Below are 20,167 nucleotides of genomic sequence, written 5' to 3'. Positions count from 1 at the left end.
GCGTGGTTAGCTCTAGGCTGTTCACCGGGCAGATTAGCATACGAGTCAATATATGTGATACTACGGAGTGTTGACTCTAGTTAAAGTTTGGAGTGGTATCAAGTTCTCGAAATTCGTAGTCGAAAGGGTATATTACTCACCGCGTCTTTCAGGGCCATGCCTCTCAAGCTCTGGGAAGGCTGGTATGTGGTGCTAGAGACGCCAGTATGCTCTCCCGCTCTTTTGGACAGAGGCACTCGCTTGGCATCGGACTGTACGGCTGTATTTTATCATTGTAAGTATATGCGATCAGGATATTAGACAAAAGGGTCGCTCAAACCTGGCGCCGGCACGCTACGCTTTAGCCCATGTGCCGCTGGAATCGACGATGACGGTTGCGACCGAACATTACTCTGAGAACTAGTCATCTCGTGCAGGCCGTTGATGTTGGAAATGGACCCAGGTCTAGGTATTCCCGTGGTTACTTTCGATGGCTTTTGAATACCGCTGGCCCTAAGTTGCTGCGACGACAGTTAACTCCTATTTCGAATCTTGTACGCGAGTAATACTGGAACTGATCGACTTCTAAGACTAGGGTTAAAATGACTTACCACACTTTCTGTCTCCATGTTGGCGTCCCGCGGAAGACTTAAAGCAAAAATCAAAACGCAAGGCAAATTAAATAACAAAGCAATTAAGCTCCAGATGAGAGCGCGCCAATTCGAGGTCAAGGAAAAGGAGTCGACGTTAAGATAGTATTGGAGTTAATGTGAATTAAGTTTGAAATGGTAGACTGTTTTTCCATTGAGCGAAGTGGGTAGCGTTTGATGGCGTGTAGATTGTAGATTGTAGGCGGATAAAGCTTTGAGTTGTGCAAATGTTGGTTATGCAGACTCGGTCTTGTTGATTACATTACGTAGTTGTCCAGGCAACAGAAATATTAAAAACTTGTACTTTTGTAGAAAGGGCTTTTAGTTTTATGGGGCTGAAACGGGTGAAGCGGGCAGGCGGGCTGAACGGGAATCAGCTTACATAGGTGGTACCTATAGAACTTGGTCTAAGCTTTCCGTCGTTGGCATTGGCATTAGCATATGAGATAAGCTGATAAAGGTGGAATAGCGCATGTGGGAAAGTTTATTAGGTTAGGTTAAGCATTAAAGCATTTAGGTCTCTTCACATGCCAAACACCAAAAATACGAACCCTTGACGCCATCGTACCGTCTTAATTCCATACCCTCTTTTCATTTGACAGGTCCAAATTCCCGTTGCACTATTTCCTTACCTCTACTGTACATACCTTTTTGTGTTGGCGCCCCGTTACCGTTTTATACCCAACGTTCGGCACACATTATTCCTTGATGTCTCGGTAGCCTCGAAAAAGAAAGAAGAAAAAAAAACCCCCCCAAGGCCGGGCAGATTTATCTACTGTAGCTAGCTTCTTAGTTATTCATCATCACCACGCGACATCTCCATAGTTCTAGCTTTAGAAGACATAATGGAGAAATACAGCCAGTTCCGCGATCGCGGTAAGCTCTAACTTATTATATTATCTCTAAAGTGATCACTCATGTATGTACCTGACTAATATCATTCATTAAGGATCTGGCATCTCGCCCTTTATTCCCTCTTCGACGCCGAGTTCGACTCTCTCTTCGCTCTTACATACAGCTCTCTTCCTCTTCCGACTACCGCTTTTCCTGTCGTACAGCGCCTTATTCTTCATCTTCCTCGACAACCTACCTTCTTTCCTCGTTCCGCAGGTCATTCGTAAACTGCTGTTATGGACGTTCCTTGGTATACCGGGTATTTGGTGGGTGGATCTGCAGCTCGACGGTGTCAAGCGTGGCTCTCTTTCGCAGCAGCCGAGCTCTCGCTTTCCGGGAAATTCTAGCCGTTCTGTCATTGCAGCACAGTTTACGAGCCCTATCGACGCTCTCTACCTCGCCGCCATCTTCGACCCTATATTTACCATCTCGTTCCCGGGTACACGTAAGGTCCAGCGTGTTTCCCTCTTGCGCGGTATCCTGCTTGCCCTCTTGCCACCAGCACTATCTCCGCCGTCTCCTAAAAACTTAACCACCTTGCGTGCACTCGTAGAGCAAAACCCGCACCGTGTTATCGCCGTCTTCCCCGAGATGAGCACTACAAACGGCAAGGGAATCCTTCCGTTTTCCCCGTCTTTGCTATCCGCGCCTGCCGATGCACAGATCTTCCCCGTCAGCATACGGTACACACCGCCCGATATTACAACCCCTGTCCCGGGTGCTTATATTTCCTTCCTATGGAAACTCCTCAGCCGTCCTACGCATCTTATTCGGGTGCGCATCGCTGAAGGTGTGACTAACAACTCTGCCGCGGCGACGAACGGGGATGGACCAGCGAACGGAATCCCGGATAAAACCGGCGATGAGGTGGACGGCGAATATCTCACGTCTGAAGAACGGGCGTTGCTCGATAAGGTCGCCGATGATCTAGCGCGGCTCGCGCGCAACAAGAGAGTCGGCTTGACGCTACGGGATAAAGCAGCATTTGTCTCGGCCTGGAATAAAGGCAAAAAATGAAGTTATGCATACTTGGTTGCCTTCTTATGTATTCTCAGACTGGACAAGCTGTTTGCTTGCTGGTAATCATCTAACGTCATCGTTACGTATTTTGGGTGGAGCATGCATTGATTGATTAATATTATTATCTTCCCCCCACGCGGTTCCATTGGAGCGGGAGAATAGGGGTAAAACGAATCGGATTGCTTGGGAGAGGCTATGGTCAACGACAAGAGAAGAGATGGATGTAGGTATGATATACGACATCTGTAAACTTATAGTCAGATTATGAGGAATGAAACTGATTAAGGAGATATATCTACCACTCATCTCCGACCTTGTCGGCTTTAACCTTAACTTTATGATGGGGACCTCATGAGCATTTTAGCTGTAGTTTAGATTTACGCCTCTGGATGCTTAAACAAGCTTCCGCAAGTTTGAACTTTGTTCGATTTTTTCTTCTTCTTAATTACCGCTCATAAGACAATGGCCGGAGTCCGATGCGCCCATTTTCCGGACCAGAAACCAGATCACCGTATAACATAGCCCAAGACCAATAGATACAAGACACCCATCCTACTTGCTTTTTAACACTCAACCCTGAATATCATTTTATATACGCCTAACAGGACCTTAGTGTCCCGTAGTGACACATCCGTGGCTAGCATCGCTGACAAGTGCAGCATACTTGGTTAGTGTACCCTGGGAGTATCGCGGCGGCGGCGGGCTCCATGACTTCTTCCTCTCTGCCATCTCCGCGTCGCTGACGTCGGTATCGATGACGCGCTTCTCCGCATCTATCGTAATGGTATCACCGTCCTTTACCAGTCCAATCGGCCCACCTTCACGCGCCTCGGGTGTAATGTGACCAATCAAGAAACCGTGGCTGCCGCCTGAAAATCGTCCGTCCGTCAATAGCGCGACGTCGTTGCCCAGGCCATAGCCCATGATAGCGGACGATGGCTTCAACATCTCAGGCATACCGGGTCCACCCTTGGGTCCCTCGTATCGGATGATGACTACCGTCTTCTCGCCCTTCTTCAGCTCTCCGCGCTCAAGAGCCTGAATGAAGTCATCCTCTTGATCGTAGCACTTTGCTTTGCCGGTGAAAACAAGACCCTCCTTGCCCGTGATCTTGCCGACAGAGCCGTCGGGTGCGAGTTGGCCGCGCAGGATTTGGATGTGGCCTGTAGGTTTAATAGGGTTGGAGAATGGTCGAATGACCTGCTGGTCCTTGGGAAATGATGGCCATGACTCGACGTTCTGCTTCAGCGTCTTGCCCGTGACAGTGACATTGCTACCCTTAAGGACGCCCTCGCCGATGAGGAATTTGAGTAGGGCAGGGGTACCGCCGATCTTGTGCAAGTCTTCCATTACGAATTTGCCGGACGGTTTTAGGTCGGCAAGGAAGGGTGTCCTGTCTGAGACAGCTTGGAAGTCGTCCACTGTGAGCTTTATTCCCACGGAGTCCGCAATAGCGATTAGATGCATGACGGCGTTTGTGCTACCTCCGAGGATGTTTACTACGATCATAGCCTCCTCGAACGCTTCTCTTGTCATGACATCCCGCGGGCGTATATCCTCCTTCATGGCGTGCTTGATTGCTTCTCCAACCCGCTCACATTCATTGACTTTGCTAGGGTCATCAGCAGGACTGCTACTGCTACCTGTTAAAGTCATTCCTAATGTCTCAATAGCGGTAGCCATTGTATTTGCCGTGTACATTCCACCACATGCACCTTTTCCGGGGCATGCATGTCGGATAATATCGAATCGTTGTTCCTCTGTAATGTCACCCGAAATGTATTGTCCGTACGCCTGGAAAGCGCTGACAATGTCAATTGGTGCACCAGTCTTACTGCAACCAGGCTTGATAGTACCACCGTAAACCATGATACTGGGACGGTTCACTCGGCCCATAGCTATCAAGACACCAGGCATATTCTTGTCGCATCCGGGTAACGAAATGTTTGCATCGTACCATTGACCTTGCATAACGGTCTCGATACTATCTGCAATGATTTCTCTACTTTGAAGAGAGTAGCGCATGCCAGTTGTACCCATAGATATACCATCAGAGACACCGATCGTGTTAAACCGGTAAGGAATAAGCCCAGCGCGTGCAACGGACTTTTTAACCACAGCCGACAGATCCATCAAGTGCATATTACACGGGTTACCCTCGTACCATACCGACGATATACCGACCTGAGGTTTTGATAGGTCTTCTTCGGTAAGACCAGTCGCATAAAGCATAGCTTGCGACGCACCTTGCGCCTTGGGTTGTGTGATGAAGCGGGAGATTTTGTTGAGATCGGAATCATTGGAACGGCGACAAGACGTCGTACTTAAAAGGCGACTAATGATAGAAAAATCAGTTACATATATTAGAGATGCATTGTATTAGTTTCACATACGCATATTGTCTTGATGATGCGAGTGCACCCCGAGTCAGAGCTCCGGGAGCTCTGGCTCGAAGGAGAGCATGTAAAGCCATGGTGAGCTTGGATGAGGGGCCGGAGCCGTTGATGGATCAGTAGACGCTCTCCCACAATTGAAATAATGTCAATTGATAAGGAGGGTCTTCCAACAATTAAGTCCAATGCCAAAAGAATTCTAAGTAAATACTTAAGGAAACTTTCGATTGGCCTTTTAAAAAATATGTAAATTTTTGGTGAGTCGAGATCAAAAAATTCTTGGGCGACATCGGCCGGTGACAAAAATCCATAAATTGATTGGCGAAGCAGTGGAAGCAAGAGACGATGCGGGTATGCCAAGTCCCACTAAACCCCGCACTAATTAAGGATTACCTATGACCATCTATAGAACTGCTATTGGCTCGCTGTTTGGATACTTGATGCCCGTGGGGCCGACATGTCCGGGCTTACCGGATCGGACCCGGACCGTAATAACTGATTGCTTAAGTAGAGTAGGTGCTAACTTATACTACGGATTAGAAGGAGAAGAGCAACTTATTCTATGATTTCTATATTTATGAATTTAACGAGGGAAACGGTGTATCCTAGTGAGTGTTTATAGACTTATGAGTTAAAGATGTTTACTAGGACAAGGTTAAGCGGTGTTGTTTGTTAGTATAATATTATAAATTCACGCGTATATTGACAGTTTGAAATAATGCCTGTGAAGTCTCGATCTTATAGATTGATCTGTTTGACCTGTTTGTTTCTCAGTGGATAGTTAATACCACGTAAAGCAATCGAAATACTATTGCCTAACATCGGTTAGTTAATGTTTAATTACCAACTCTATCATATAGTAAAGGTTAAATTATTCAAGAAGTCTATTTTAATATGCGGGAAAGCAGTAAGTTAGCTAATTATAATAGACTTAGAATAGATATGTTTCCACCTTCGTCGTGTTATCCATCAATATGCCCGTAAGCACGTAAAGTTTGTAACCTTAACCACTCTAAGTCGTCCCTTCGTAACAATCGAAGGATAACTTCCATAGACTAAGAGCTAGAGTTACTAGCGTTCGTTACTCAAAAATATACAGCTATAGACATAGTCCAATCCAGAGCTCGGATTAGATGTATTACCTTCCGAAAAGGGATATCCGTCACGGCTCCGCTTTAGAGTCTAGAGCGTACTCCATCTCTTATCGTAGACTCGTGCAATGTCGGTACAGGGGCCGAGATCTGCCCCACTGCTCCGAGCTCTTGGGAGGCCAAAGTGATAGAAGCTTATCTATTATATGCCGTGTGATATAAGTCGCATGCATTACTAATAACGTCATATTGTCCCAAGAGGCGATGCGGAGTCGCACATGTAAGCCAGAGAATAATTGGAGATTAGGACTTCTGGTATAACACTGTGCTATTGACAAAGGCGTAACATAGGTGGCTTGAGTTGGTTCACAATAATTATGGCCGTGACTGGCAATACCCTCTCGCAGAAGAAAGTCGACGGTGTCGAGCACGATGATCCAGTTCGTGTAGACACTGAGGTGGGATTTACTAGTCCCGGACTTCCCAACGATGTTTTCGGACAAGAAGATAACCATGATATCAAATACAAGACGTTGAGTTGGCCGCTCACTGCCGTTCTAATGATCACTGAAATCATCTCGAACGGCATGTTGAGCTTGCCCAGCTCATTAGATGCTGTTGGTATCGTCCCTGGCGTTATCGTCATTGCATTTTTAGGCGTCTTCGCTACGTTCACGGCCTGGTTGCTCATAGAATTCAAGTTGCGACATCCTGAAGGTACGTAAATCTAGCAGCTCACCGGCGTCTGAGATTAACTAACAAGACATGCATAGTTCATAACATGGGCGATGCCGGGAACATCTTATTCGGGCCTGTTGGTAGGGAGATATTAAGTGCGGGGACCGTCATCTTCGCCGTCTGTTCCGCGGGATCTCAAATCCTCGCCGGTCAGCTCGCCCTGACCGTTCTATCTAACTCGAGGTTATGCGCAACGGCATTCTCTGGTATATTCACCATCGCGGTAGCTATTTGCAGCTTCCCCCGGACTCTTCATAATCTAAGCTTGGTCTGGATAGTCGGTGGGATATCCATAATATCTGCAGGAATTGTAGCGATGGTAGGTGCTGGCGCTGTTCCTGTTGATAGAGGGAATATAGTGATCACAAGATCCAGCGACTTTACGTCGACTTTTATTAGTCTGACGAATCCTGTCTTCGCCTATGCCGGTCATTTTGTGTTCTTCATTTTCATCTCAGAAATGAAACATCCACAAGATGCAATGAAGGCAGCATGGACACTGCAGATTGTAGCGACTTCATTTTACATCGCGTTCGCTGTTGTTACTTATTGGTATATAGGTCAAGGAGTCTCCAGTCCGAGCCTCCTTAGTTTAAGCCCGCTGTGGTCTAAGATCTCCTTCGGGCTTGCAATTCCCAACTTCTTCATCGCAGGTAGTCTAAATCTTCATACAGCTGCCAAATTGGTATTCGTTCGTCTCTTCAGAAGGAGTCGCCATATACATTCACATACTTTTACTGGCTGGAGTGTTTGGACGTTACTCATACTTCTGGTCAATACTGCTGCATTCCTCTTTGCAGTTGGAATCCCTATATTCAACTACTTGGTTGGTATTGCGGCATCTATGTTTGCTGCTTGGTGTACGTACTAAATTTAATAGTCTCCTCTCGTCTTTAATGATTTACTTTTTTATATTAACTGAGACTTGTTTCTTTTAACTTGTACCTGACCCCCTGAGTTTCGTCCCTTACCTTTTAAAGTACTTCCTAATCTTCGCTGCTGCAGACACTTACGGGCTCGCTGGAGCGTTCTGGTTACACGACACATACCACTATCGGGGAGGATATAATGGATGGTTCAAGAGACCTATGATGTTTACTCTCAATGTACTTACCGTCCTTGCGGGTGGGTTCATTTGCGTCGGTGGACTGTACGGAACCATTTACTCACTGCGGGTGGTTGCAGAAGCCGGCGAGTTGCCACCACCGTTCCAGTGTTGATATTGATTTTCATTCGCTTTTAATATATCATATGTATGTGCGTAGAAGTATTAGAATGTGCTATGATATAATAGTTCGGACTAAAAGCTCCGGCTTATACCATTCATCAACAAATACTTATGCACCATTGTTACATGATTTGCGTTGTTAACAACAAACCAAAGACTACTCGAAGTGAGGCTCTCCACATAATTATATCATTATTAGCTGTGTCTGCATTTTTATCAATTCGATCTCAGGTATCAGGTATGTAGCGATAAGTGAGGTCATGATCCTAGAGCTGTGACGTTTTGCCAACCTATGACGTCAACATTAGAAGCTTCTCCTAATAGCACAAACTTTCGAAATCTTTTGAAGAATACTTATTAAAGAAGCACATAATTCATAATCTTAAGCTTAATCTTTCACTACCATTAAATAATACCATTTTAACCTAAACCAACTCATATACCATATTCTGCAAAGTGAAACGCAAAACCACCCATCATTTTCCATCAACTCCTTTCAGACAAAACACACAAAGATACCAAACCAACCATGTCATCAAAAGCACCCAGCGAGGGAACTAAGGTCACAGCTGGCCGAAACGCCCCCGTCTCTAATGAGGCACCCGGAGTTGTAAGCGAGGGTTCGCTCGCCGCAGAGTCACAAGCATTCCGCCAAGCCAACCAGGCAGCGCCCCAGCAAGTTGGCCGCGAGGACCTAACATCCGCTTCAAGGCCTCATGAGGGCGGCATTCACCAAGACTCCAGTACCAACACATCAGGCCCTGGTCGCAGCAGCAATGTAGACACCGCGCCTTCATACGTGCAGAGCCAGTTCCTGAAGGGCAAGGGAGGTCCGCACGGCAAGAATTTGACGGAGGACGACAGCATCGGCACAGAGGACAAGAACAAGAACGCGAGCTTCTCCGAGTTCGGCACCAAGAACGACCCCGGACTGGCTGCTGAGAAGAAATTCATCTCTGGGTCCGCAAATACCGGCTCTAATGCTGGACGTGAGAAGCGTGTGGACGACCAGCAGCCGTATGCCGCATTAGGCGGGGATACGCAGGCATGAGGGAGTTGAAGTGATATATAGGTATTTCAGGAATTAATGATATTAGTATAAAGGTAGAGGCTATCTGATGAATGGGATACAGGTTATAGGAATCTGTTAATGAAATAAACTCTTTGACAAGTATTGGATTTAAGGTCTTCATCGTTTATTCCCTCATGTGAAATCTCACTTATGCCCTATTGAATCTCACTAAATACATTGAAACATATTGTACTTGTCGATGGTCAATATATGAACAGTGTACCTAAAGCATCTTGATTAACTAACTGGACTTCTCTGTGAATGAAAGGAGAAGTTTGAATTGTACACACTCTCACTGAAACACCTCGACTAGTCCCCTTAGCTACTGACTTCAGAAGTCCTCAAGTTGAATTGAAAACATCGAGTTTGATAGGGTTTTTGATGTAAGATACGACTATTTCCCCTTTTTCATTAAACTCATAATCATGCTCCTCGTTGATGATCTTACATACATACAGTCCTAAGTAAGACCCATCGTTATTGATAATAGAAAATCTAGATATCTAGTAACTCTAGGTGCTTTGTTATAGATAAACCTATAAGTGCATATACATCTCTACAACTACGATGCATGATTCCAAGTTTGTATAAGAGCTTTCTATTTCGCAATAAAAGTTTCAAGTTTCAACCGTATAATCGTTAGATTGAATATCATATATTGTGCTTATACTTTTAATACTATAAACACGACTATACTATAGCTGTGGTGTATTTTGGGTATTTATTTGAATGAACCCCTAATCCTTAACCTCGAAGACCTCGCCTTATTACTCTTGGCTTCAACGTATACCTCTAATAGTTGAAGTCGGATGAGACGTCATCCTAATATACGCTGTTGAGTGTTCGTCCGTTGTTTACGCGGCTAAGCTACGCCTCCACCGGATGCAACTGAGTGGCTTGGTCTTGTAATCCGGTAGGATACACTCCTTGCTTAGAATGTTTCCACTTTGATCTAGCATATCCCTATGCGAGTTACGATTTAGACTCGTATACACCGCCATACATCCATACTGTTACCCCTGGCTCCGCATCGAGTTACGTTGGTGAATCGTATACGTGACGCGGCTTCGATTGTAGAGTGGTAACTAAAGGCGGGACGTAAATTTGAAGCGGTGATCAGGTATCGACTTTGTTCCGTGAACCATCATTAAAAAAGCACATGCTTTTTTAATTCGATACTGTGCCAAGGTTCTATCTACATCCCTTAACCTTGGCAATTTCCAGACAAGTATCTCTACCAACTTGATACGTGGAACCAGAGCGGCGGAAGTAACGTACCAAAAGCCATTTGAGTATGGTACCTTAAACACCATGATATTCCGTCATCTTGGGAATGGCCAGGATAAGACCTTAAGCGCCCGCCGGACGTAGGAATCGTAGCAGAGATATCCTGGGCTAGATAGGAATAATGGGGTTACGACGAGGTGGATTGAATCGACGACGATAGGCCCTGGGATAAGAGACTTAAGAACCACTTTATACCATATAGGGAATGTGCTACTTTTATTTCAGAGTTGGTATCTGTAATGAGACCTTTTAGGAATTGCGGAAATAGCGAGTATTGGTAGTTGGTGACGCGTCACCGCAAAGCCCTGACGCGTTTCTTTAGATACTGCATTCCAACACCGCAAAACTACTGCTCCTTTACTCTAAAACAATCATTGGATACGAGTCGACTGGCGTCTAGATCTTAATAGAATACTATTCGAGGACTTTCTCGGCACTATGTAACATATTGATAGAGCTGTATACCACATCGTGGTCTGAGGCTGAAACCCTGGGTTCCATAATGCAAGCGTATCATAAGAACTATACAGCTAACTTGATATCACTTCACATTGCCACCTGCCATAACTTCAACTAGAAGCTCTACAGCTCTGCTTACCACATTCCCTTCTTAGCAGTGATTCGCACGTCGTGCAGATTTCCAGTAGTTTAATGTTATGAGCATATCCGCCAACCAGTTTTACGTACCGATCTGCCCACCCCACCCCCCACGCATGCATGCAGTGTATCGTATCAATATGCCAAGAATTGTGTTTCCATTCTCATCATGAGCTTTTCCTTGTTAAATCGAAATAAATTCCTTGATTATGTAAAGGAAAAATTAGTTATAGCCTTGCATTCTGCACTTAATTCCCTTCCGGGTGGATATTTATTGGTCTATGCTTTGATGATCTCTGGGGAAGCACTACATACCTTACGTAGCAAAAAAAAAAGAAAAAAAAAAAAAAAAAGGGCTGCAGCAGACCTGCAAAGCTCTGAGTAATCGTGTAATAACACCGGATTAAGCCGCGGCGCTCTCGAACCCTCCTTTCTGGTAATCTAGCGGCATGGCGACAAATGCAGTAGTAGCACGCCACGCACGATAGCAAGGTTGTGACGAACCCACCTACCGGTGCCAATACTATCTAAAGGTGAAGAGGCAATTAGTCCATATCTAGGATAAGGTATACCTTAGGTATGTATGCAGGTATCAACCCTTACCCATCGTCGGTGCGAGGGGTGTGAGTGTAACGACGAATAGAGTTGACGGCCGTGTTAAACCAAACGGTTATAGGTCAAATAGGTTGAGAAGGTAGGTTTACTGTTGTGAAACTTGAAGGATCCGTAAATGTCATGACGGTTCCACGCCGGTCCCGAATATTTTCAAGATTACGCAAGCTGATGATGATAACACGGTCCTGTGTAGGTACCTACTTTATGTGATTCGATGTTGGTATCCGCATATACTAAATATGTTAGGTGATACATTCGGTTGTGTCGCGGGCCTTTGCATATCAGCCCGTCCAACCCATATGTGAGGATATGTGAGGAATATGTGAGAGCACCCACACCCGGTAGCCCCCGGAGTACCCTAAGATACTAAGATACTGGTGTAGATATCATGGTACCTAACACCCGTGGACCTACGGAGCAGCGGAAGATAAGACTGCGTTATCAACTACGAACTACATAACGACCGGGAAGGATCAGGAACGGAAGAAGTTCCCTGCACATGCAGTATTTATGCTAATTCAGGGGGGTGAATGCAACGGACCCTGTAAATCAATGGGTAAATAAGGATTCGAGATGCCCAACTAGCCTTAGAGTGCCGAGCACGCATGCCGATCTTGGTTGATATATTGCAACGCTGCATGGCACCCCGGCATCGTCCCCTGTGCCGTTGCATCGTAAGGTTCAATCTGTTCAATCTGTGCTGACTACGATATGATGCATTCTTCTCAGATGGGAATACAATATTATGACATGTAAATATGTATTTCACCTTCTATAATTTGCAAGCTTTAATATTATGTGCATCTGCCTCGTCTCCGCATCGCCAGACATTGTATTGCCAATATTATGTGTTTATTACGTAGTCTATTATAACCATCCCTCTAAGCTTAATACATAGTAGATAACATGAAAGGGACCTTATCTATCTACCTATCCAAAGCTTGTGCTTGACACTATCATATTTAATTAGCTTCTCATATCGGGGGTAATTCTAGAAAGGTCTGGGCAGACGTACCATGCTGAAGTACACACCTCGCTTCTGGAGGAGGGCAATATGGGTACCGGATTCTAGAACTTGGCCATCGCCAAGCACGAAGATAACGTCGGCGTTTTGAATCGTAGCGAGCCGGTGGGCAACTACTATCATAGTCCGACTCTTCTTCGTTCGCTCGAAGACGCCTTGTACGAGTTTCTCCGTCTCCGAGTCGAGGTTAGAGGTGGCTTCATCTAGAAGCAAGAGCCGCGGATCCCTGATAAGTGCTCGAGCAATTGATAGGCGTTGCTTTTGCCCGCCAGATAGCAAGATTCCTTTGATACCTACCTTTGTGTTATACCCTTCCGGGAGAGAACTGACAAAGTCGTGGATCTCGGCATCGCGACATACTTGCTCCAAATCTTCGTCGGTGACCTTATCAGGGTCAACACCGAGGAGTATGTTCTCCTTGATACTGCCGTTGAATAGTGATGGCTCTTGTGCCACTAGCGAGATTGTTCTGCGGTAGTCTCTTAGGTCGATACTATCAATGTCGATATCATTGTATGTTATGCTTCCAGATTTGATACTGTAGAACCTGCAATGAATTATGAGTTTCAGATGTCCCATAAAGAAACGTCGAATAAACTAACCTCTCTAACAAGGAGACAATACTTGTTTTTCCACAGCCTAAACAGTATTAGAGTTTTGGAATCATGAGCTGACGTTGACAAGACTTACCGGATGGCCCAACGATGGCCGCGAATTGACCTTTCTCAATCTAGTTAAATTAGCATAAGGCACGGTAACCCGGTGGGCGGCGCGCTTACAGTCATGTTTAATCCATTCAACACGGGAACATCCCTTGTCGGATACTTGAACCATACATCTCGCAGCTCGATCTTGACTCCTCGAGTATCCGCGTCAACTGCCTCGTCACTTATGGTAACACCCCGACCATCGCCGTTATTATTATGCCTCATGGCCTGGATTCTATTTGCCGCTGCGGTAGCTTGCGCAATATCTAATAGAGTTTTAGCATTTTCGTGGCGTGATTTCTCCTCGATCTAGACTTACTGGGTACGAAGCTGAGCCATTGTCCTGCTCCTGTGGCACCCTAGATTGGTTCGGTTAGATAATTAATTTATACCTATCTATACTTATGCTTAGAGATTTCTTACTTGTACCACAGCAATGTAAACAACCACTTAATATACATATTAGCTTGTGTGTTGTGGAAATGGTGATTCATAACTTACGATATTGGAATGTCCAGTACTCTCCTGATACCAACAGCGTACCTCCATACCTAAATAGTTGTCAGTTGGCTATGAAAATGTGTGTAAAATGAAATGGAAAAACATACCATAGTACAAAGGCCATACATAAGAATGGTAAACTATCACTTGCCGAAAATACTATAGTTGCGAAGCGAGATCTTTTGAAAGCCTTTTGTACATGCGCCTGTAGTAGCTCTTCGTATCTGCGACAGATGCTATCCTCTAACGTAAGTGCCGTTACTGTACGGATAGCGCCAATAGATTCAGTAGCGAATTTGGCGCTCTCTCCAAAGACCTTTAGGTTCATAGTCTCGAACCCCTTTTCGACACGGATGCGGAAGAACCCAGCAGCCAGAGCCAAAGGCATAGCAGACGATAGAGCAACAATGGTGAGTTTCCATCCGAAGTAGAAGGATATGATTAAGCATCCAAGGACACTAAGAATCGATATGGCCGCAAAAGCCATATTCGTTCCTAGTAGTTGCTGAAGCTGTGTAGGATCGCTGGCCACGATTCCGGTGAGAGCACCGATTGATCGACCATCACCATCAAACCAGGACACGGTCTTAGAAATGATGTTTTGGAAATACTCCCGCCGATAGGTTGAAGTTATATACTGTACTTGTTAGCTAGAAAATCTTATAAAATGAGTACCCTGGACTTACGAAAGAGACAACTGTTGAAGAATATCCCAAAGCAAAGTAGCCCACTCCCGCTGCAGACGCAAGCGCAACGAACATGAGACACCAAAAGTTAGTGACAGCGATTAATGTTTCGCCCCAGTATGCAAAAGACGAGATAAGGGCTGCGAAAATGAAGGCTTGAACAGGTGGACTCCCACCAGCGACCACAGCACCAAAAGCCATCACCGCATACCATGGCCAGAACGGTTTCTGCTCTACGAGCATAGCGCCAAAACTTCCCATTACGCCCTTCGGCTTGAATGCTGCTTTTTCGACCACAGTGCTTTCGCTATCCCGAACTTCGGCTTTGGTCTCGTCAAGAGTCATGAGATCCATAGTCCGCTTTTCTACTTCTGTAACCTCGGATGATGCATCAGGAATGTCGGCCTCGTCGCCCATCGAGAGTCTTTGCGAGTTGGTAAGAAGCCAGTAAGGTCCGCCGATCTGAGCCATGAGGCTCTCGTGATTTCCCCATTGGACGACTTTGCCTTTGGCGAGCACCACAATGTTGTCTGCCTTTTTCACTGTCGACAACCGGTGGGCTATCATGATCGTAGTGCGATTTTGAGACACTTTATCTAATGCAGCTTGGACAACCTTCTCGCCACGAACATCAATAGAACTTGTCGCCTCATCTAGGATGAGGATCTTCGGCTGCTTGACTATAGCTCGAGCGATCGCCAGTCTTTGACGCTGACCGCCGCTCAGTTTTATACCAGCATCGCCCACCTGCGTATCATATCCCTCGGGAAGTCGAGCTATGAATTCGTCGGCAAAAGCCTCCTTGCAGGCGTATTCTACTAATTCCTTCTTTTTGGTATGGTCGCAATCCTCCCATTCTGTTCCGATTAGACCATTTGCAACGTTTTGGAAGATAGTTGCGTTGAAGAGAAAAGGCTCCTGCTGTACGAGTCCGATTTGAGACCTCCACCATTTTAAATCGATGTCTGTTAGTTTTGTACCGCCAATTGTTACTGAACCATTACGGAAGTATTGAATCTGTAGTATGGCCAAGTTAGTAACTGAGACTTGCCCAATAGTATTAGAGTCCTTACCAATTTTTTCTGTTCCGAGTCTCCATCCAAATCGTACCATCTCTCAATAAGAGCCACAATTGTACTCTTTCCAGAACCGGAAGGTCCAACAATAGCTGTCGTTTTCCCTGCTGGCAAAATCAAGTTTAGACCGTCGAGAACCTTGAGCTTGGGCCTCGTGGGATACGTGAAGTTGACCCCCCACAATACAATATCACCTGTTGCTGAGACTTCGGGATACTTTAGCCCGGCAACAGCTTGTTTCGGTGCATCAATGCCGTTGAATAGGATACTAGCTGCACCGGCTGCTCGAGCAGCAGCAGAAATGGGTGCTGCAATACCACCGATCCCCATAACTATCATCATTATACACATTAAGACACTGTGAACCCGTAAGCGGCAGGTAATAAAAGTCTTGATGGTAAACTAACGTGATTAATGTTCCTACATCAGGAATTTCAAAATTTATCAACATCTTGACAGCGTACCAAAAGGTCAAAGCGAAGGTCCTATCAATTATTAGCGTCCGAGTTGATTTACCTTAGACGCGAGATACTAACGCATATACACTGAAATAGACTGGTTAAAATGAATTAGTATAGTATAGTATATATCATAAAAATTGATGTATTACTCACTTGTGCCCTGCTGAAAAGCAACTATCTTTGATAGTCGAAGGCCCCTACGTTGCGCCTCATCAACCCACTCTTGATACTTTTTCACCATCTTTACTTCAGCGCCGTATGCAGCAATCATTCTGATGGAGCCGAAGCTTTCACTTGCGACTGCGGAGCCCTTAATGTTTGCTTCTTCGACTTGTTTCATGTTCTTCACGACGAAGGGGATGGTAACGCAGTAACATATTGTGATCAGAAACATGCCGCTGCTGGTAACCAAACTCAATTTCCAACTGCGGGTAAAGGCAATGACAATCGAGGAAATAAACATGGACAGGTTTTGAATAATTGCTGCTAGTCTCTCGGAAATTCCATTTTGAAGTGTGTTTGCCGTAGTTGTTATGATAGCAGCCACTTGCCCAGGGGGCTGAGTGTCTAACAGCGATACTGGCAGGCTTAGTAGAGCTCTGAAATAAGCTAATCGCATCGCTGAAGAGATACGGAAACCCATCATGCGGAATCCTAGCTTGGGGTCTATTAACATATGACATAGCGTATTTAAAGGAGAGTCTACTTACAGTACCAATATACCCTAATACAAACCTCCCGATGAAGAGGTATACCATGAAAAGACTAAATGAGTCCAAGTTTAGCTACGCTTCAACAGAAGCTATTATAACACTTACACGTATTCGTTTATGAGCTGAGAATAGTGATCCTTGGAACCCTCGGCACTTAGATCAGCTCTGGTACTTGCGATGCTTCCAACGAGTTGACCTAAGTAATAAGTAAGTCTTAACTCAGTGTTATTAGGGTTCTAAGTTATCGCACCAAACACGAGGGTCATCAGGGGGAAAGCAACACCAGCCCCCATTGAGGCCACCACCGAAGCTGATAGCATCACCCTGTCGTGCCATGTCGTATAGCCAAAGATCCTCTATTTCCTTGTTAGTATGTATATGAACTAACTACCGTTGAGGAAACTTACGAAGAAAGTTGAACTTGTTTTCTTAAGTTTTTCCGTTTCGGACGGTATGTTAGCCTTGGGATTAGGGGGTACTGCTGGAGCGGCCACGGGCTTAGGCGCGTTGACTGGTGAACCTGGCGGAACGCTGTTTCCAGGGGACGCCGATGGGATTGGTGAGAGAGCTGTTCCCCCGGCTTGTGACTCTGGGGGTTTAGCAAGTGATGATAGTGACGGCTTCAAGTTTATTGTAGGGCGTGGGTTAGTAGACAGTGCGGGACTCCCATGTTCCGATAGCGAGGCTGCTGAAGACACTGATGTTATCGAGGCCGTCCTGCCAGGTGGAGCAGATGCTGATAGAAGGTCCATAGTTGAGGCCTCTCCTATAACAGAAGGTGAAGGGGGGTTTGCTTCTATCGGGATTGACACTGAAGTATCTCCCCTGGGGAATTCCGGTGTGGTGTTACTTCCCTGTACCACATTCAGTATCGGGATTTCTTGATTAACCGGGCTTGGTCCATTGGCAGAAGCATCATCGTGTGGCTTCTTAGACGCTTCTTCCAGGTCGGTATTTCTTTTCTCCATATTACGTGTGCGCAAGGCGCAATTCGGAATCCTATGCAGCAACTATCCAACAGGGGCTCTAGCAAGAAAAAAAAGACAAAGCTGGTGATTGGGGGCCAGGGTAAATCGGAGAGTTCAAGAAATCCAAACTGTCAGAGAAAAAGATATTGGAGTCGCTAGGAACAAGAACCACACTACTACTAGTATTACCATGTGAAAGGGACCCTTACCATATGGCCAACCATCAAGGGCCGTGGGTAAACGCGTTCTGTGGCGGAGGGATGCTCCGCTAAGTAGAATCTGAGAAAATTAAGCATCAATTAAAATAAATGAGTCGATATACCCCATTGGCAGGGCCCCCTTGTCATGCCTTATCCGTCTGCATGTCTCGGGAGTATTGGACGGTCTCCCTTGTCGCTGTGTCCCTAGCTGCCGATCATCTTCAATATAAGCAACCATTTTCCAATAGCTACATACGGGATATTACCTTAAAAGCTTGGGTGGCAGAAGCAACTCCCTCGTATGGTAGGTGGCTAATTAGCTGCGTTTTCTCTTGTCACAGGCAATGCTGCCGCCAAATCGAGCGAGGTTACATTATGCATGGAAAAATTCCAATTCTAAATGAACCCTATCACGGAGTTTCTGTACACAGAAATCGAGTGCGGTATGGGTAATTATATTGCTTCTACAATAATAACTGCATGGAAAATCTCTATACCTACATCGGGAAATAAACTAAACAGCTATGGTAATCTAAAATGTGTTTCTATCATGTAATTCTATTCTGACGCATCTGCGATCATGTTACGGATGACGTCTCCAAGCTCCTTAATGACACCTTTTTCTCTTGGAAGTGTGTGACCCTTGCCATGGTCAAAGATGTAAGCTGTATCGGGTTCGCACGTGTTATACAGAGCCATTGAGCCCGCAACGTAAGGATCGAGGGAGCCGACTCGAATAATAGTTAGCATCGTCATGTTAATAACGCCGTATGTTTTAAGACTTACTGATGTGACAGGTGTGGATGTTAATCATGAGATCAGACTCATCCGCGAGCACCATGGCGAATGTAGCAGGGTCTAAAGGTGGCCAGCCGGCGAAGAACACGCCGCATTTGATCTGAGGTTTCCTTCCGGTTTCTTCGAATCGTCTCTGTTCAGCGAGGCAAAAGGTTGAAGCGACAGTAGCTCCCTCAGAATATCCAATAATCCCTTCAAAGGGACCTTCCTTCTCCATGATTTCAAATAGGTACTCAATGGCCCTATTCGTACTCCGAACACTGCTGGCAACACCCTCTTTCATGAGTTCTCGCATTGTGTCTTCGGCCGTATCGCATTCAGGGAAATCTCGAATTCGAGATAAGACATCAGTATCATCTGTCCCTTTCTCATCTGGCTCGATGAAGCGGTAGTAGGGAGGTTTTCCGAAGAAATCTTCGAACCCCTCCGGAGGCACTGCCTCACATGGCGCATCAACAAAACGAAACTGGGCAGTATCGTCAGACAACAGTTCGTTGACGAGAGGTGCTAAATTTCGTCAGCAAGTGCGTAAGTGTATAGGATACACAGCGGATGCAGTACCTAGTTGGACTTGGAATTTCTAAACTGTATGTTAGTGGAGTATCTTATCTCCCAAGAATACCAAGACTTACATCAGCGCTTCCATATGCGCCGGGAAGACACAAGAACTTCATGTTGAAAGATTGAGGTAGTCTCTAAGAAACTGTGCAACTAGTTACACCGAATTGGATAAGAGAAAAGGAGATTCGCAGCCATAAGAAAACAAGCATGAGAGACAGGGAATGCAGTAAAATGAATGATTGCGCGTATTGAAGAGTAAAAAAAAAACACGGGAGAAGGCTTACGTGTTAGTTTACGTATAAGATACTTGATATCTCTGTTTGGAACTGAGACTCTACCGTCCCGGTTCCCCTCCGGGGGTGTCCGTAGGAAGAGTCCGGAGACTAATGAGCTCGTTTGAGATACATTGATCCCCAGCGAGGTAGATCTTGGCAAAAGCTGCTGCAGGACCTCATGCAGTGGCAACATCCGCCAACTCCTACAAGACGGAGTTACATAGCATGGGTAACAGCCACCCCTGTCATCAGGTAGTCTTGTAACATGTGAGCTGAGGCTCTATACCTCGAGACATGCCGGGATATTTTCACGGGATTATAGAGGTCTATAAACTCCATTTGGGTCCGTAGGGCTTTTTTAGTCTAAGGTCTATGTTATAAGATCTTTGTTGTTTTGGGTATGGCTTCGGCGCCACCCGGATAAAAACGCCAATAGCGTGTATAACTGTAGGAAATAGTATAAGTTAGCCTGGGCCGCCGTCATTGGACATGATAACAGCCTACTACGTAGTAGACTGCTGTGCTCTCGTTGTCGGTAAGTGCCCCCACTCACGCCACGACCTCGAATGGAGCCATAGGAGCTCAAAGTGCCGGGTGCCAAGCCGCGCGGGGTGGGACTATACAATCTATCCA

General features: G+C 45.7%; 6 protein-coding genes across 6 annotated transcripts; 3 read left to right on the top strand and 3 right to left on the bottom strand.

Moving 5' to 3' along the window:
- Positions 1-1,474: 1,474 nt before the first annotated feature.
- Positions 1,475-2,540, top strand: GL218_02619 (putative lysophosphatidic acid:oleoyl-CoA acyltransferase; the record flags this gene model as incomplete). Its single annotated transcript, XM_033579149.1, has 2 exons — positions 1,475-1,505; positions 1,579-2,540. The coding sequence occupies 2 exons, from the start codon at positions 1,475-1,477 to the stop codon at positions 2,538-2,540; spliced, it is 993 nt and encodes a 330-aa protein (XP_033438865.1).
- A 612-nt stretch (positions 2,541-3,152) lies between these two features.
- GL218_02618 (putative dihydroxy-acid dehydratase, mitochondrial) lies at positions 3,153-5,016 on the bottom strand (the record flags this gene model as incomplete). The annotated part of the gene is made up of 2 exons (XM_033579148.1): positions 3,153-4,878; positions 4,937-5,016. 2 exons carry the CDS (start codon positions 5,014-5,016, stop codon positions 3,153-3,155), a joined length of 1,806 nt encoding a protein of 601 aa, XP_033438866.1.
- Positions 5,017-6,404: 1,388 nt separating this feature from the next.
- Positions 6,405-7,985, top strand: GL218_02617 (N amino acid transport system protein; the record flags this gene model as incomplete). The annotated part of the gene is made up of 3 exons (XM_033579147.1): positions 6,405-6,744; positions 6,801-7,625; positions 7,771-7,985. The coding sequence occupies 3 exons, from the start codon at positions 6,405-6,407 to the stop codon at positions 7,983-7,985; spliced, it is 1,380 nt and encodes a 459-aa protein (XP_033438856.1).
- Positions 7,986-8,522: 537 nt separating this feature from the next.
- On the top strand, positions 8,523-9,044 carry GL218_02616 (uncharacterized protein; the record flags this gene model as incomplete). Its single annotated transcript, XM_033579146.1, has 1 exon — positions 8,523-9,044. The coding sequence occupies one exon, from the start codon at positions 8,523-8,525 to the stop codon at positions 9,042-9,044; it is 522 nt and encodes a 173-aa protein (XP_033438857.1).
- Positions 9,045-12,490: 3,446 nt separating this feature from the next.
- GL218_02615 (Multidrug resistance protein 1) lies at positions 12,491-17,484 on the bottom strand (the record flags this gene model as incomplete). The annotated part of the gene is made up of 18 exons (XM_033579145.1): positions 12,491-12,517; positions 12,580-13,135; positions 13,191-13,227; positions 13,279-13,318; positions 13,368-13,561; positions 13,615-13,654; positions 13,719-13,744; positions 13,797-13,846; positions 13,904-14,433; positions 14,483-15,499; positions 15,556-15,916; positions 15,966-16,043; positions 16,095-16,113; positions 16,173-16,677; positions 16,730-16,784; positions 16,838-16,928; positions 16,983-17,088; positions 17,140-17,484. 18 exons carry the CDS (start codon positions 17,482-17,484, stop codon positions 12,491-12,493), a joined length of 4,077 nt encoding a protein of 1,358 aa, XP_033438858.1.
- Positions 17,485-18,458: 974 nt separating this feature from the next.
- On the bottom strand, positions 18,459-19,372 carry GL218_02614 (uncharacterized protein; the record flags this gene model as incomplete). The annotated part of the gene is made up of 4 exons (XM_033579144.1): positions 18,459-18,631; positions 18,687-19,205; positions 19,260-19,278; positions 19,331-19,372. 4 exons carry the CDS (start codon positions 19,370-19,372, stop codon positions 18,459-18,461), a joined length of 753 nt encoding a protein of 250 aa, XP_033438859.1.
- Between the last annotated feature and the right edge of the window lie 795 nt (positions 19,373-20,167).

The sequence above is a fragment of the Daldinia childiae genome, assembly GCF_008694065.1.
Source record: "Daldinia childiae strain JS-1345 chromosome Unknown Scaffold2, whole genome shotgun sequence".
NCBI lineage: Eukaryota > Fungi > Ascomycota > Sordariomycetes > Xylariales > Hypoxylaceae > Daldinia > Daldinia childiae.
The sequence above is the reverse complement of the archived record's forward strand: the minus strand, read 5'-3'. Positions and strand labels throughout refer to the sequence as shown.